Source organism: Fusarium oxysporum, chromosome 3, assembly GCF_000149955.1.
Source record: "Fusarium oxysporum f. sp. lycopersici 4287 chromosome 3, whole genome shotgun sequence".
NCBI classification, from domain to species: domain Eukaryota; kingdom Fungi; phylum Ascomycota; class Sordariomycetes; order Hypocreales; family Nectriaceae; genus Fusarium; species Fusarium oxysporum.
In genome coordinates, this window is record NC_030988.1 from 1,885,975 (window position 1) to 1,897,810 (window position 11,836).

Sequence of the window (11,836 nt, forward strand, 5' to 3'; positions counted from 1 at the left end):
TCTTAGCATGTTGACCTAAGAGGGGCTCCGGACCCCACCATCGCCACAGCCCATCATGGACCCGCCGTGCTTTATTATTCTGCCTTCTACTCATGCCTTCTCTTGTTACGCGTTTTTAAAGCTCGCTGGCATATGGAATTGCTACCGTTTGTCGTAGGAACCTTCGCTTCACTCACAATCCTCTCAGATTGCTACATAATCGTCCCAACGACGTGGCCGAACTTGAACTACCTAGGTCGACCAGCTCGATGTGAAGCGCTCATAGCGACCTATAAATTCCGAATTTTGATCGCAGCCCCAGAATGGACGTTTCCTGTATGGTACGAGTGAAAGCAATGGACCGTGGCGCAGTGGAAAGCCTAAGGTCTCACCAGCTCGAGGCTTCTCATGTATCAGATACGACTCGGTTGCTCGGCACCGGTGCACTTGGTACACAGGACAAGAGACATGAAGCTTCGAAAGTGTTGAGTTGGTGGCAGAGACCCTCAGTATGCTCCAATTTCTCGGACGTCTATTACAATCAAGAGCTAACAGCATCCAGGTCTACTGGCTCCTCTTTCCTTTCACCGTTTTCACCCTGGCTTTCGGAGGTGTCATTGTGCCTAAATTAAATCTGTGAGCGCTTTCGTTATTGTATATTAAACTCGGACCATTGACTTTGATGCGCAAAGGATCCTCGACATCGTTTGCAAACAATACTTGGCGGATCAGAAGCTCCTCAACCCGGACAATACCTTCAAGGCTATCCTTCTTGGTAGCGAGAATCCACAATGCAAGATACCCGAGGTCCAGAAGAATGCTGCAACCTTCATGCTGCTCATGAATCTCATCACAGGCTCCCCTGAGTGCCATCGTGACTCCAAAGTTGGGACATCTATCAGACCGATGTGGTAGGACGCGATTGATGGCCCTGGCTTCCTGTGGTGGTTTAGTTGCTGAATTCATAACCATCTTGGTGGCCAGATTTCCCCAAGTGATTGACTACCGGTGGTTAGTACTGGGGAGCGTGTTTGATGGATTAACCGGCTCTTTCACAGCTGGAAGCATCCTTCACCAATCATACATTAGCGATTGCACGCCACCTCAAAACGTGCAGCGTCTATAGGCTACATGCATGCATGTCTGTTCACCGGCCTGGCATTCGGTCCTCTTTTGTCCGGATACTTTGTCAAGTGGACTGGCAGCCTCCTGTCCATCTTCTATGTGGTACTGGGTTGCCACAGTATGTTTGTGATCATAATTGGGTTCATCGTTCCTGAATCTCTGTCCAAGAAGAAGCAGCTGCTTGCTCGGGAGAAGTGGGACAAAGAACAAGAGTTGAGGGCCCAGATCAGGAGGTCTCTGTTATCCACTATCCAGACGGTTAACCCATTCGAGCCTCTCAAGGTCCTCTGCCCCACAGGCCCTGGAACTTCACCTGCCCTCCGCCGAAACCTGGTTGCTCTGGCTCTCAACGATATCATCATTTTTGGAATCTCTCAAGCTGCTGGTGCGGTCATTATTTTGTACAGCGAGTACATATATGGCTGGGGCACCTTTGAGAGCTCTCGATTCGTGTCCGTTTTGTCGCTAGTTCGGGTAGTGGCTCTGATGGGGATCTTCCCAATCATCAACTATTTTGGGCGTGTTCGTCCAGCTGCTCGGAGACGACGAGAGTGTCTCATGGTGCCAGCAAAGAAGCATTATGGAGCAGACAACCTCGACATATGGGTCCTTAGGGCTGCCCTGACGTCAGATATCCTGGGTAGCATTGGATACAGCCTGTCACACTCTGAAGAGGTTTTTTTCCTTAGCGGCATGGTCACAGCAATGGGAGGACTTGGCAGTGCCGCTATCCAAGCTATTGTAACAAAGCACGTTCCCACGAACCGTGTAGGGCAGGTCTTGGGTGCGGTTGGTATGCTGCTTGCCCTTTCTAGGATTCTTGGGCCGCTCTTGTTCAACGGTATCTACGCCGCTACTGTGGGAACGTTTTCACAGGCCATCTTTGTCCTACTGGTAAGCATGTATGGCATCAGCTTCCTGGCGAGTTTTGTAATCCGGGCACACGGTGAGTTGCTCATGTTGTCCCGGGGATTCGTATATGCTAACAAGATGTGTAAGTTCATTGGGAGGATGAACAGGAGGAGACAAGCCACTTAACCCTGGACAACAGGCATAGAACACCAGCACGAACACGATGCCTATTGGTGAGGACAGACTCCGTGTCCAATAGGCCTATGATAGGACTTTCAGTCCATAATCAAAACCAACAATTCAGGAAACGCTCATGTGCAATTGGCGTGATTGCGTACCCAGCTCAATAACTGCGCCACGATTGACCATGTCGATGAGGCTTTGAAATGCTTGTTATGAAGCCGTCAGCGATACTTCTTTTGGTTCTTATTGTCAGACACTACGTGTATTCGGTCCATTGATCCAGATTGGTATATTCATCTTTTTTTCTGTCGGATTTAGGTATCCCTGCTTGCATGTGACAGCCAATGCATGTTCAACAGAAACGCTGAATTCGTAAAGACCCTAATGATCAAGAAAGCCCGTGAGGCGATTTAGAAAGTATTATAACCTGCCAAGTCTTCTGAAAAGGTCCGGAGATCAAAACTTGACGATTTGTGTAATGAATTCCATCTGAATATTGATTAGTAAAATAGAGATTTACTTAAGTAATATTATGTTGTGCTATGGAAGAATTTCCTATATTAATAATTTCTTTAATTCCCCTTAGTAATTGCAGCAGTCCGGCATTATTATGCCCTAAGTGAAAGAGTCAGTAGGTCAAAGTGCCCACCCCTGACCTACGAGTACGATAGTAGTGCCTGGCGTCGCATATCAAGATTATTAGCGTGGCAACCAGCCACAACCCCTTGTTTACGCCATCGAGAAAAGGGTGTCCGGGGCAACTGGGGCTCACCATTTTGGGTTTGGGTTTGGGTGTGTGCGGCTGATGGGCTGGTAACACAGAGCAGTGGCAAACGGGTAGATTGCACAAGAAAGATGCTTGGTGATGATTTTTTTTTTTTTTTGAGAGGTCGAGTGGTGTTGAAAAGATGAAGAAGGAAGAAAAGAGGACCAGGCTTGCACTCGCGGTGCATTTCAATCCACGCCTTGGCCTCCCTCCTGTCCTTTGATCTGAGATAAACGGGGCAACCGTAGCAGCCACATGGGCCAGGCTGGTCGCCCAACCGAAGCCAGCCGGGGTGACAAAATGAATCAGGAAGTTGATCGCCCTTTCAGGCCCAGTTATCTTGCATGATGTCGGCATTATATTATCGCCCTTCTGCTAGCCATTCGAGACGGTAAAACTATTGTAACTTGGGCAAATACGCAAAGCTCGTATCAAAAGGATTGATCTCTATGTGTAAAAAAAGAAAAGAAAAAAGTGAAGAAAAAAACGGGCTCAGAGGCCATTCATTGCATTTGCATAAATATCTGTTGTGTGGCTGTCAATCACTTTCATCAAGTTTTGGCGGAATATCCGCCCTGATCAAGACCTCGCGGTTCTCGTCCTCACTTCCTCTTCGCCAGTAAAATGTACGTGCCCCAGACTGATTCAACCTCGATATCTCTCCAGCGATCACCCTGTGCCTTCCACTCGGGTTCTGCCTCCAGGATCTGGTCAAACAAGATGTCCACAATGTCTCCCTCACCACCTTCGGCACGGCTCTTCTTGTCCGGGTGCGCATCCATCCAACCCCGGTACGCAGTGAAGGCCCGCACATAAGCCTCGAACTGCCCTAAATTGATCTTGCTCCTCATCCAGGCCGTCTCTGGGTCTGCAACCTCAGTCGTATCTTTGTCAACGTTATAAGTGATTCGCTTGATCTTGTCCCACTCCGACTCAGGGGGCTTGACGTCCGCCAACAGGCCCCGGAGGATGTCTCGCGCGGGACGCTCCCAATACTGGTTCAACCCCTCCAGCCCGGGCGACACATCTCCTTCACCGTAGCAGAACATCTCAAATATCTTGTTGGCTTGCGGGTGTCCAATGATGATGTTGTCCTTGTACCCCCAAAAGGCCAGTGAGCCGCCTGACTTGACTACCCTGGACAACTCTGGCCAGACTCTGGGGTAGTCGAACCAATGCGCTGACTCGCCGGCTACAGCCATGTCTACCGAGTGCGCCGGTAGAAAAGACAAGTCCTCGGCGCTGCTCTGGCGGAACGAGATCTTGGAGAACTGGGCAGTGGCTTGCATTCCTTGCTGCATCATACCAGCACTTGGGTCAATGGCGATGGCTCTGGCAAAGCGGGGGCTCAGCTCCCTAGCAACAATTCCATGGCCAGAACCCAAGTCCAGCAGCGTACCATGAGGATCCTCATGATGATAATACCCCAGAATTGTCTTGAACAGAGTTGCAGGATACGTGGGCCTGGCTGCGGCGTACCCTGCAGCAGAGAAAGTTGCCCTCCTGCCGTGGCGTCAGTTCAGTTGCGCAGTCTCCTAGGAGAAGATGCATTGATTTGACTATGATGACTCACCCATAAATGGACATTGTCACGTTCACAATGGCTAATTGATCAAAGGCTACTATACTCGGGAGAGTCGTTCAATAAACAAGAAAAGATGCACCAGCAGGATCGACTGATTTATACTTTGCAGCCGCGGCTTCGGCCTTACACATGACACAAGCACTCAAGATTGATGGAGTGATCGATCGGTGTATGCCGCTGCCCCGCAGCGCGGCGTGGGTGATAACGGAACCTACACCATCCCTTGAATTCCTGCACCCTTGATTGACAATCCTGAACGGCCGAAGACAAAACCTATCCTGCTAGCCAAGTGTTCAGCCGACTTTGTGATATGATGTCCACCGAAGCCACTGTTCGCAATTTCTTTGCGTCCTCAGCCTTCGCGGCGGTGGGTGCTAGCTCAACCCCCCCCCCCAATTTCGGCCACCGAGGTCCGATCCTTGTCAATAACCTACTCATCAAGGCCGCGTTGGGCTAACAATGTTTTGAATAGTCTGTGCCTGGTATCTCTATCTCTATCATGACTTGCCAGTCACTCCCGTTAATCCGGTGTCGGCAACTATTTCTGCTCTAGAAAAGGACCATCCCACTGTCCCCAGCGTCGCGGCGCTTCCCAACCCCAAGCAGACGTCCATCACAGTCATCACTCCCCTCGGCAACCCTCAAGGCGCTCCAGGAGGCAAAGGAGCTAAGGATCCCATCCGCGTGGCTGCAGCCTGGTAGCTTTGACGATGACGTCCTCAAGTTTGCCAATGAGTAAGGCGGATTCGATGCAGTCGTGGCTGGCGATAGCGGCCGGGTCTCGAAGGGTGGTGCGTTTTAGTGGATGGTAAGCGAGGACTAAAAGCAGCTGGGAAGTTGTAAGAGGTCGATTGGAGGGCAGAGAATCATGACCAAAGAACACGTAGTTTGATGGTCAGATCATATTTTACGAGCAGCCTAAGTTTTGGTACGCTCCCGCCCTCTCAGCTTGCGAGTTATGGGGACCAAAAGCGGGGTGGGGCATAAGACCTTTCGTCACTTCGTTCCTCAAGGCACGCGAGGTATTGTCTCACCTGCGAAAATCCTCCTCGGCATCCAAAAGTTTCATCCTTTCCTTTCCCAAGCGACACGTCATGTACTTTACCTCACGTCCCCATCTTTGACTACCCAGGATCTGCAAGCTTTCGTCACAAATGGCACCTCTCAAACACAGCGACGTTGTGACGAGCTTCATCTTCAGATTCCCCGCTGACGACGCGGCCAAGAAACCGCAGGTGGCCCTCTTCCGCCGGAGCAGTCACGTAAACACTTACCAGTAAGCAAAATATCTTTCCTGATCAGGGAATCGTGCTTACATACTATAGGCACAAGTATGCAGGCATTTCTGGAAGCGTTGAGGAGACTGACGCAGATCCTCTCGCCACAGCCTGGAGGGAGCTTGCTGAAGAGACTACTCTTACAGATGACTCTTTACGCCTTTTTCGAAAAGGGAAACCATTTTCGTTCGCCGATGAATCTATTGGGAGAGAGTGGACTGTCAACCCTTTCGCATTCGCTCTCAAATCAGAGACAGACGGTGGCTGTGGTGAGGCTGGTATCAAGATAGACTGGGAGCATGAGGGGTATGAATGGTTCGATCCAGATGCAATCAACGACTCAGAAGGCTTCGAGAGTGTTCCGCGCATCCTTGAGAGTCTTAGAAGGGTGTGGTTCAACGTTGACTTGGGCCAAGAGGCAGGCAACACGCTTAGCCGGGGCTTGGTCGCTCTGCAGGAAGATCACGAAAGCGGAGCGCGCCAGCTAGCTACCAAGGCTCTCGATACTTATATCGATGTTATTAAGAAACTCGATTCCACTGATCGAGTTCAGTGGTGGAAGGATGTGAAATTTGTTGGATGGCATCTGTGGAAGAACGGGCGAGAAAGTATGGGCGCATCTATCTTGAACGTTGTTCTATCGGCTTTGGACATAGTTCAAAATGCAATCCCGCCCAGTGGTCCACTAGATAAGATATCGGTCGATAATATCCTCCAAGTCTTGAGACATTACGCCCGCGACCGACAGAATACCACTTCCAGAACTGGCGCGACGTTCCAGACTTTCATAGAGCAGCATCTATCGGGAGGCGGACCACTCAAAATCCTTACCCTATCATCTAGCTCTACTATCACCTCGGCCATCACGTACGTTATAGGAAATACTTTGCGGCCTGTGGAAGTCCGTGTGCTCGAATCCCGACCACTCTTCGAAGGTGTCAAGATGGCACAGTCAATTGCTTCATGTGCCAACAATTCCAAGACCAAGACCCTTTTGATAATCCACACTGATGCAAGTGTCGGTGTTGCAGCGAAAGACATTGATGTCGTACTCATCGGAGCGGATCTGATCGACAAAACAGCCGCGGTTAGCAACAAAGTTGGTTCTCTGCCTACTGTTCTGACGGCCAAGTACGTGTCTCCAAAAGCCAAGATTGTCGCTTTGTCAGAGAAGGAGAAGGTGCTCCCTTTTGCGCCGCCAGGTCAGGAGGAGAATGATCCATGCGAGCTTATGCAAGCTTGGGGAGACCTCAGCTCAGCTGTGAAGGGTGTTCCCCACTCTCAAGTCACTGTCAAAAACGTGTACTTCGAGTGGGTTCCATCTGATTTTATCGATCACTACATCACTGAGGACGGAGTCACCGGTTGTGAGGGAATATTGAACTATGCCCAGGAAGTTGGGAAGAAAGCTGACCAATATTTTACCAATCTCTGATGTGAAAATCCGAATGAGACGATCTCGAGTATGCAGGCATGGTCCTTGACCCCGACAATCTTGAGAGTTATATTACCTCTTTCATGTTGCAGCCAATACCAGTAACATATGGCCTTTTCATGCCTCTTGGTGCCTTGGAGCATATGGCGGAGGCTCGAATTCACATTTCCAAATGTGATCGAATCAGTATGGCTGTGTGGGTTGTTTGACATCGCCTGCACAGTTGTAAGGCTTTTAATGCGATCTCTCTTGCCAGATTTGCATCTGCTATTGGGGTTTCCATTCAATCACCATCAATAAAGATGTAAGGGTGTTGAGTGTCGAATATTGGTCTCGCCACTGACTGGAAGTGCCTATTTCAGGCATTGAAAACTGTATTTCAGCTCACGGGGAGACCAACGTTCGACATCAGAATATTGTACCATCCAGGACCACCTAATGCATAACCCAACCTAATGCATAACCAAAATTTCGCTCCTCCCATACAAAATCCAAATTTTGATGTCCACAAAAACAGGCCCGATTCTCAATTAATAAACGAGGCTTTGGAGAAGGTTTGTAGAAAATTGCTCAATTTCTACTGTCTGCGTGGTTTTTTGACCTCCCGACCGCTCCGTGTGCGCTGGCAGTGCTTTGTTACGACCATAAAGTCATCACTTTCGTCCTCTGACCTGACACCCACCTCAATCACCGACTCGACCTCCTCATCCACATCTACCTCTATTTCTGCCTCTTTTGAGTCAGGAAGAGCTTCTCCAGCCGCTAGATTCTACGACAGAGCCATGAATCGTCGGTTCGGGTTTGGTACCGCCTTTCTTTTCTTCCCTCGCCGCACCTGGACCATCTGCTCCTCGAGGCCAGTAATCCGCGCATTCTGAACGGCCACCTTCACCTCTAAAGCTTCCAATCCCTTTGCGATCTTACAGTACTTCTGCCTGGTCGGACGGCTTCGGTGTTTGGCCATTTCCCTCACTTGCCGACTCGTTTTCGGCGTATCATCTGAGTGCAGTTGAGGGGGGCTCGTCGTCTTGAACTCTTCCAGCAGTTTTTCTTTGTCCGGTTGAATTTCAGGACGTGTTAGAGCCTTATGACGATTTATAGGCCAGTTTCCAGTAAATCTCCAGCCGGATAGGATAATATCTTTCCTCATGTCCGCCTCCCTGGCTTTCGCGTATGGCCTGATAAAGTTGATTTTGTCAACCGGCGCAGAATCGGTCAAACTAGCCAGCATTTGGAGTTCTTTCCGGTATGCACCTTTGATGACATTAAAAATTCCATTATCTAATGGCTGCAGACCATGGGAACAATGTGCTGGTAAGTAACAGCAGTAGACGTTGTTCAGAAAGCACGTAGCCATCCACTCGTCCTGACTGCTCGTCAGCGACCCTATAGCGGGTGACTCAGCGGCGAAAACACCGAAATGCTCACCTGCGCATGGCTCCCGTGACCGTCAAGGATAATAAGTCTCGCATCCGATGCATCACGAGGCTCCGTTTGTGGTAGATAAACGTCCTTCAACCACTCGAGAGCAATATGGTTGTCTGTCCAGCCGTTCGGGGATGTGATATAGTGCCAGTCCGCTATTAATTCGAATTCGTTAAGGAACCACTGCTTCTGCAGCTCTTTTCCTTTAAAGATAATTCCCGGTTTCAAAGCACGGCCAGTTGCGGTGACAGCCTCAATAAACGAGGTCCACGTGCGCGACTGAACGCCTTTCAACATCGCCTTCTTCTTCGGGTCAGAGCTCCCGATCACGAGGCTGTCCAGGCCTCATGGACAACCAATTAGCTATGCCCTATAAAAGCCTATAGAGTACTTGCAGAAGACTTACCGAAACCCGCCGTTATACCGCCCTCGTCCACGTCAACCGTGTTCTCAGGCTTGAGCCAGCCGTACTCGTTCTCCCTGATATCGAAGTACCAATTGACCGCCTTCGGAGTAAAGCCGTCAAATCTGGCGGCTTCTTGTCGTTTTCCAAGCTTGGTGGATAGTTTTGGGTGACGTTTGACGAACCTGGTGGTCCAGTGCTTGCCCAAAGGTTTGTTATCGCCTTGTTGTTTGAGGATGGCCTCGACACAGGCGCGGACCTGGCTGTACGAGGGAGCATAGCCCAGGGACTCTTGTCGCAACACCCAACGAATAAGCGTCTCCTCCTGGCTCTTTGAAATACGCTGGTGGGCCTGGATACGTTCATTCATGCTTGCTTGACCGGAAAGTCGTCTCGAAATGGTCCACTGAGGTACTCCACGTTTCTGGGCCGCCTCATTCTGTGAGAGGCCTCTATCGGTGGTATCGAATATAGCCTCAGCTACGTCATCTTCGGTATAATTACGGCGAACCATTACGGAAGGAGTTGTGGCGAGTAAATTAGGTGAAAGTTCGGCTTGAGTGGATGGAGTCACCTAGGGTACATGAGGTGAAATGCGACAAAATTCAAAGGGCTAGAGAACAAGGCTACGGGCCGGAACGGGAAAAATTCAAGCCGATATGAAGATTCGATGAAAAAAGCAATACAGTGCAGGTCTTCATTCGCGAGTATCTTCATGCCTGGCCGAATACAATGCAGTTGAAAATTTGGATTTTGTATGGGAGGAGCGAAATTTTGGTTATGCATTAGGTGGGGTTATGCATTAGGTGGTCCTGGATGGTAAGCCGTTTTGCCTGGAGGCGTCATTCTAGAATGTGCATTCAAGCCACCCATAAGCCCTTGCGGAATAATGGCGTATCGACAGAACGCCAGGTGCGGAACAACTCGTTCTCAGTAAGCAGCGCGAAGGATCCTTGGATTCTGGGGTATATGTCAGCCTTATAGCCCTAACGACATAGCCCGCGACTTAACGAACTATATATATATATATATATATATCAGTAATGCGTGGAGGGTGCGGGTTGGAGCGGCGTCGTGTAAGTGTTAGTGGAAATGGCGGGCGGGTTCAATAACACGTTAAAAATTCCCAGTAAATCAACCACATCAATGCATAAGGAAAAGAGTAGATGAATCGATAGCTTTCAATGTAATAAATCTTTTTAAGAGACACTAGAGGATTTTATTTATTGAGAGAAATGGTTATTGTCTATTGAAGATAAAATTCAAGGTCGATTTGACATCTGGTAATCTAAATCCCTGATAAGTGGCATTAGAAACGGGCGAATGAGAGGAATTATAAACCAAAAAGAACCTTGTCAAGCCTAAAAGTAGCCAATACGATGCATTTTAAAATCGAAAGAACCCTGTTATGTCCTCATGAACGAATAAGAAAATGCTATGGCTTACTATATCCTGCATGTCCTTTGGTAGACAAGATTGTCAAGATCAACAGTAAGCATACTTAACTACATCGCAACCAAGCAAAGACAATATTGCACATAAGGATCCTCTTACTTACATTAGAAGAATATAGGTATAACTTGAATAATGACCTTACTGTATTACTTGATGATAAAATCAAAAGGGAAAAGAACCTTGCCTAAAGTATATAATGTCATTAGTATCTATTAGAACCTTTTCTTATTTTAACCTACCCTAAGGTAATTAGTTATTCTATATATCTCTCTAGACCATAGCCATCATCATCGTAATTATCACCATAAGATAAATTGCTTGCTGACTTGAATCTTGCCACTTCGTGTTGTCTAACATGACGCGTCCCCTTGTTATTATCACAGCCACGATCATCAAAACCTTGACCTTAAACCAATTACTTGTCTTAACTATGGCATAACCTAGCTAAACTCTATCACTACCATTGTGACTTTCTTACTTCCCTATCCAATCAAAGACCAGAGAGTGCCAGAGTTCCCAGGTAAAAACACCCTCTTTCTCATAAATAGTGTTTTTACTCATTTCGGGACGTCACATTAATATGAATAGAAGCCAATAATAATTAGTAGCTTATTAAGGGCAAAAAAGGGGATGATATAGACTAAATTCATAATAAACAAATGCAGGAGGAAATAGTAGGATGAGAGTTCGTGAAGATCGCGATGCATTATATAATACCAATTCATAACAATACTCACTGAAGATAGGTCGCCGAGCATTGACCGCACAAGAAAAGGCAGAACGACAGAGGCAACGACAGGAGGCGCTCCGCGCGAAACAAACGCTGGAACTTGCTCGAGAGTGTGCTCTCGATCCTCATCTACGCGTGGTTGTTGACCGTCCATTGCCTGCGTCATCCGCATCACAGACTATAACGGCTACTATAGGTTCATTCGAGTCCACCTCTTCTATCAATCTATATCTACTGGCTAGTGTTCTAACGACAAGGCTTATATGACTAGCTCGACCGTACGCAAACGAAGGCGATAGTCCTGTGGATCCGCTAGCACGAGAAAGGCACGCAGCTTCAACCAGTGATCGGAATGGTCTGGTCTGGACCCCCAGACCAGACCAGACCATTCCGATCACTGGTATCCGGGAATAAAAACTCAGCAGAGGTGAACCGGCTCAGTATCCCATCTGCCAGTAACCGGGGAGAAATCGAGACGACTTGTCACTTTTAATAGTAGTTAACAAACATAATAGGTCCCCCCGAACTCACCAACATGTTCCATGGAGCTGTGCAGGATAAATGAAAACGCAAGCTATCATATGATTGATGGCCTAGCCACGAAGTCAAAAGTGCAGTAGT

The 11,836-nt window shown here is 48.4% G+C and overlaps 4 protein-coding genes across 5 annotated transcripts; 3 read left to right on the forward strand and 1 right to left on the reverse strand.

The window, feature by feature from the left end:
- Window positions 1–302: 302 nt before the first annotated feature.
- FOXG_16153 (uncharacterized protein) lies at window positions 303–2,420 on the forward strand (the record flags this gene model as incomplete). Its single annotated transcript, XM_018396241.1, has 5 exons — window positions 303–488; window positions 542–615; window positions 672–864; window positions 1,069–2,050; window positions 2,104–2,420. 5 exons carry the CDS (start codon window positions 303–305, stop codon window positions 2,304–2,306), a joined length of 1,638 nt encoding a protein of 545 aa, XP_018256759.1. The 3' UTR covers window positions 2,307–2,420.
- Window positions 2,421–3,099: 679 nt separating this feature from the next.
- FOXG_16154 (uncharacterized protein) lies at window positions 3,100–5,613 on the reverse strand. The gene is made up of 2 exons (XM_018396242.1): window positions 4,479–5,613; window positions 3,100–4,408 (listed from the first exon to the last, which is right to left on the reverse strand). Exons 1-2 carry the CDS (start codon window positions 4,490–4,492, stop codon window positions 3,508–3,510), a joined length of 915 nt encoding a protein of 304 aa, XP_018256760.1. The 5' UTR covers window positions 4,493–5,613; the 3' UTR covers window positions 3,100–3,507.
- Window positions 4,804–5,192, forward strand: FOXG_22344 (uncharacterized protein; the record flags this gene model as incomplete). The annotated part of the gene is made up of 2 exons (XM_018402751.1): window positions 4,804–4,900; window positions 4,963–5,192. 2 exons carry the CDS (start codon window positions 4,804–4,806, stop codon window positions 5,190–5,192), a joined length of 327 nt encoding a protein of 108 aa, XP_018256761.1.
- FOXG_16155 (uncharacterized protein) lies at window positions 5,426–10,261 on the forward strand. 2 transcript variants are annotated; one of them, XM_018396244.1, is made up of 3 exons: window positions 5,426–5,766; window positions 5,816–8,448; window positions 8,497–10,261. In XM_018396244.1, exons 1-2 carry the CDS (start codon window positions 5,645–5,647, stop codon window positions 7,200–7,202), a joined length of 1,509 nt encoding a protein of 502 aa, XP_018256763.1. In that variant the 5' UTR covers window positions 5,426–5,644; the 3' UTR covers window positions 7,203–8,448; window positions 8,497–10,261. The 2 variants fall into 2 exon arrangements, with proteins under 2 accessions (XP_018256763.1, XP_018256762.1); XM_018396243.1 differs by having other exon boundaries at window positions 5,816–10,261.
- The last annotated feature ends 1,575 nt before the right edge of the window (window positions 10,262–11,836 follow it).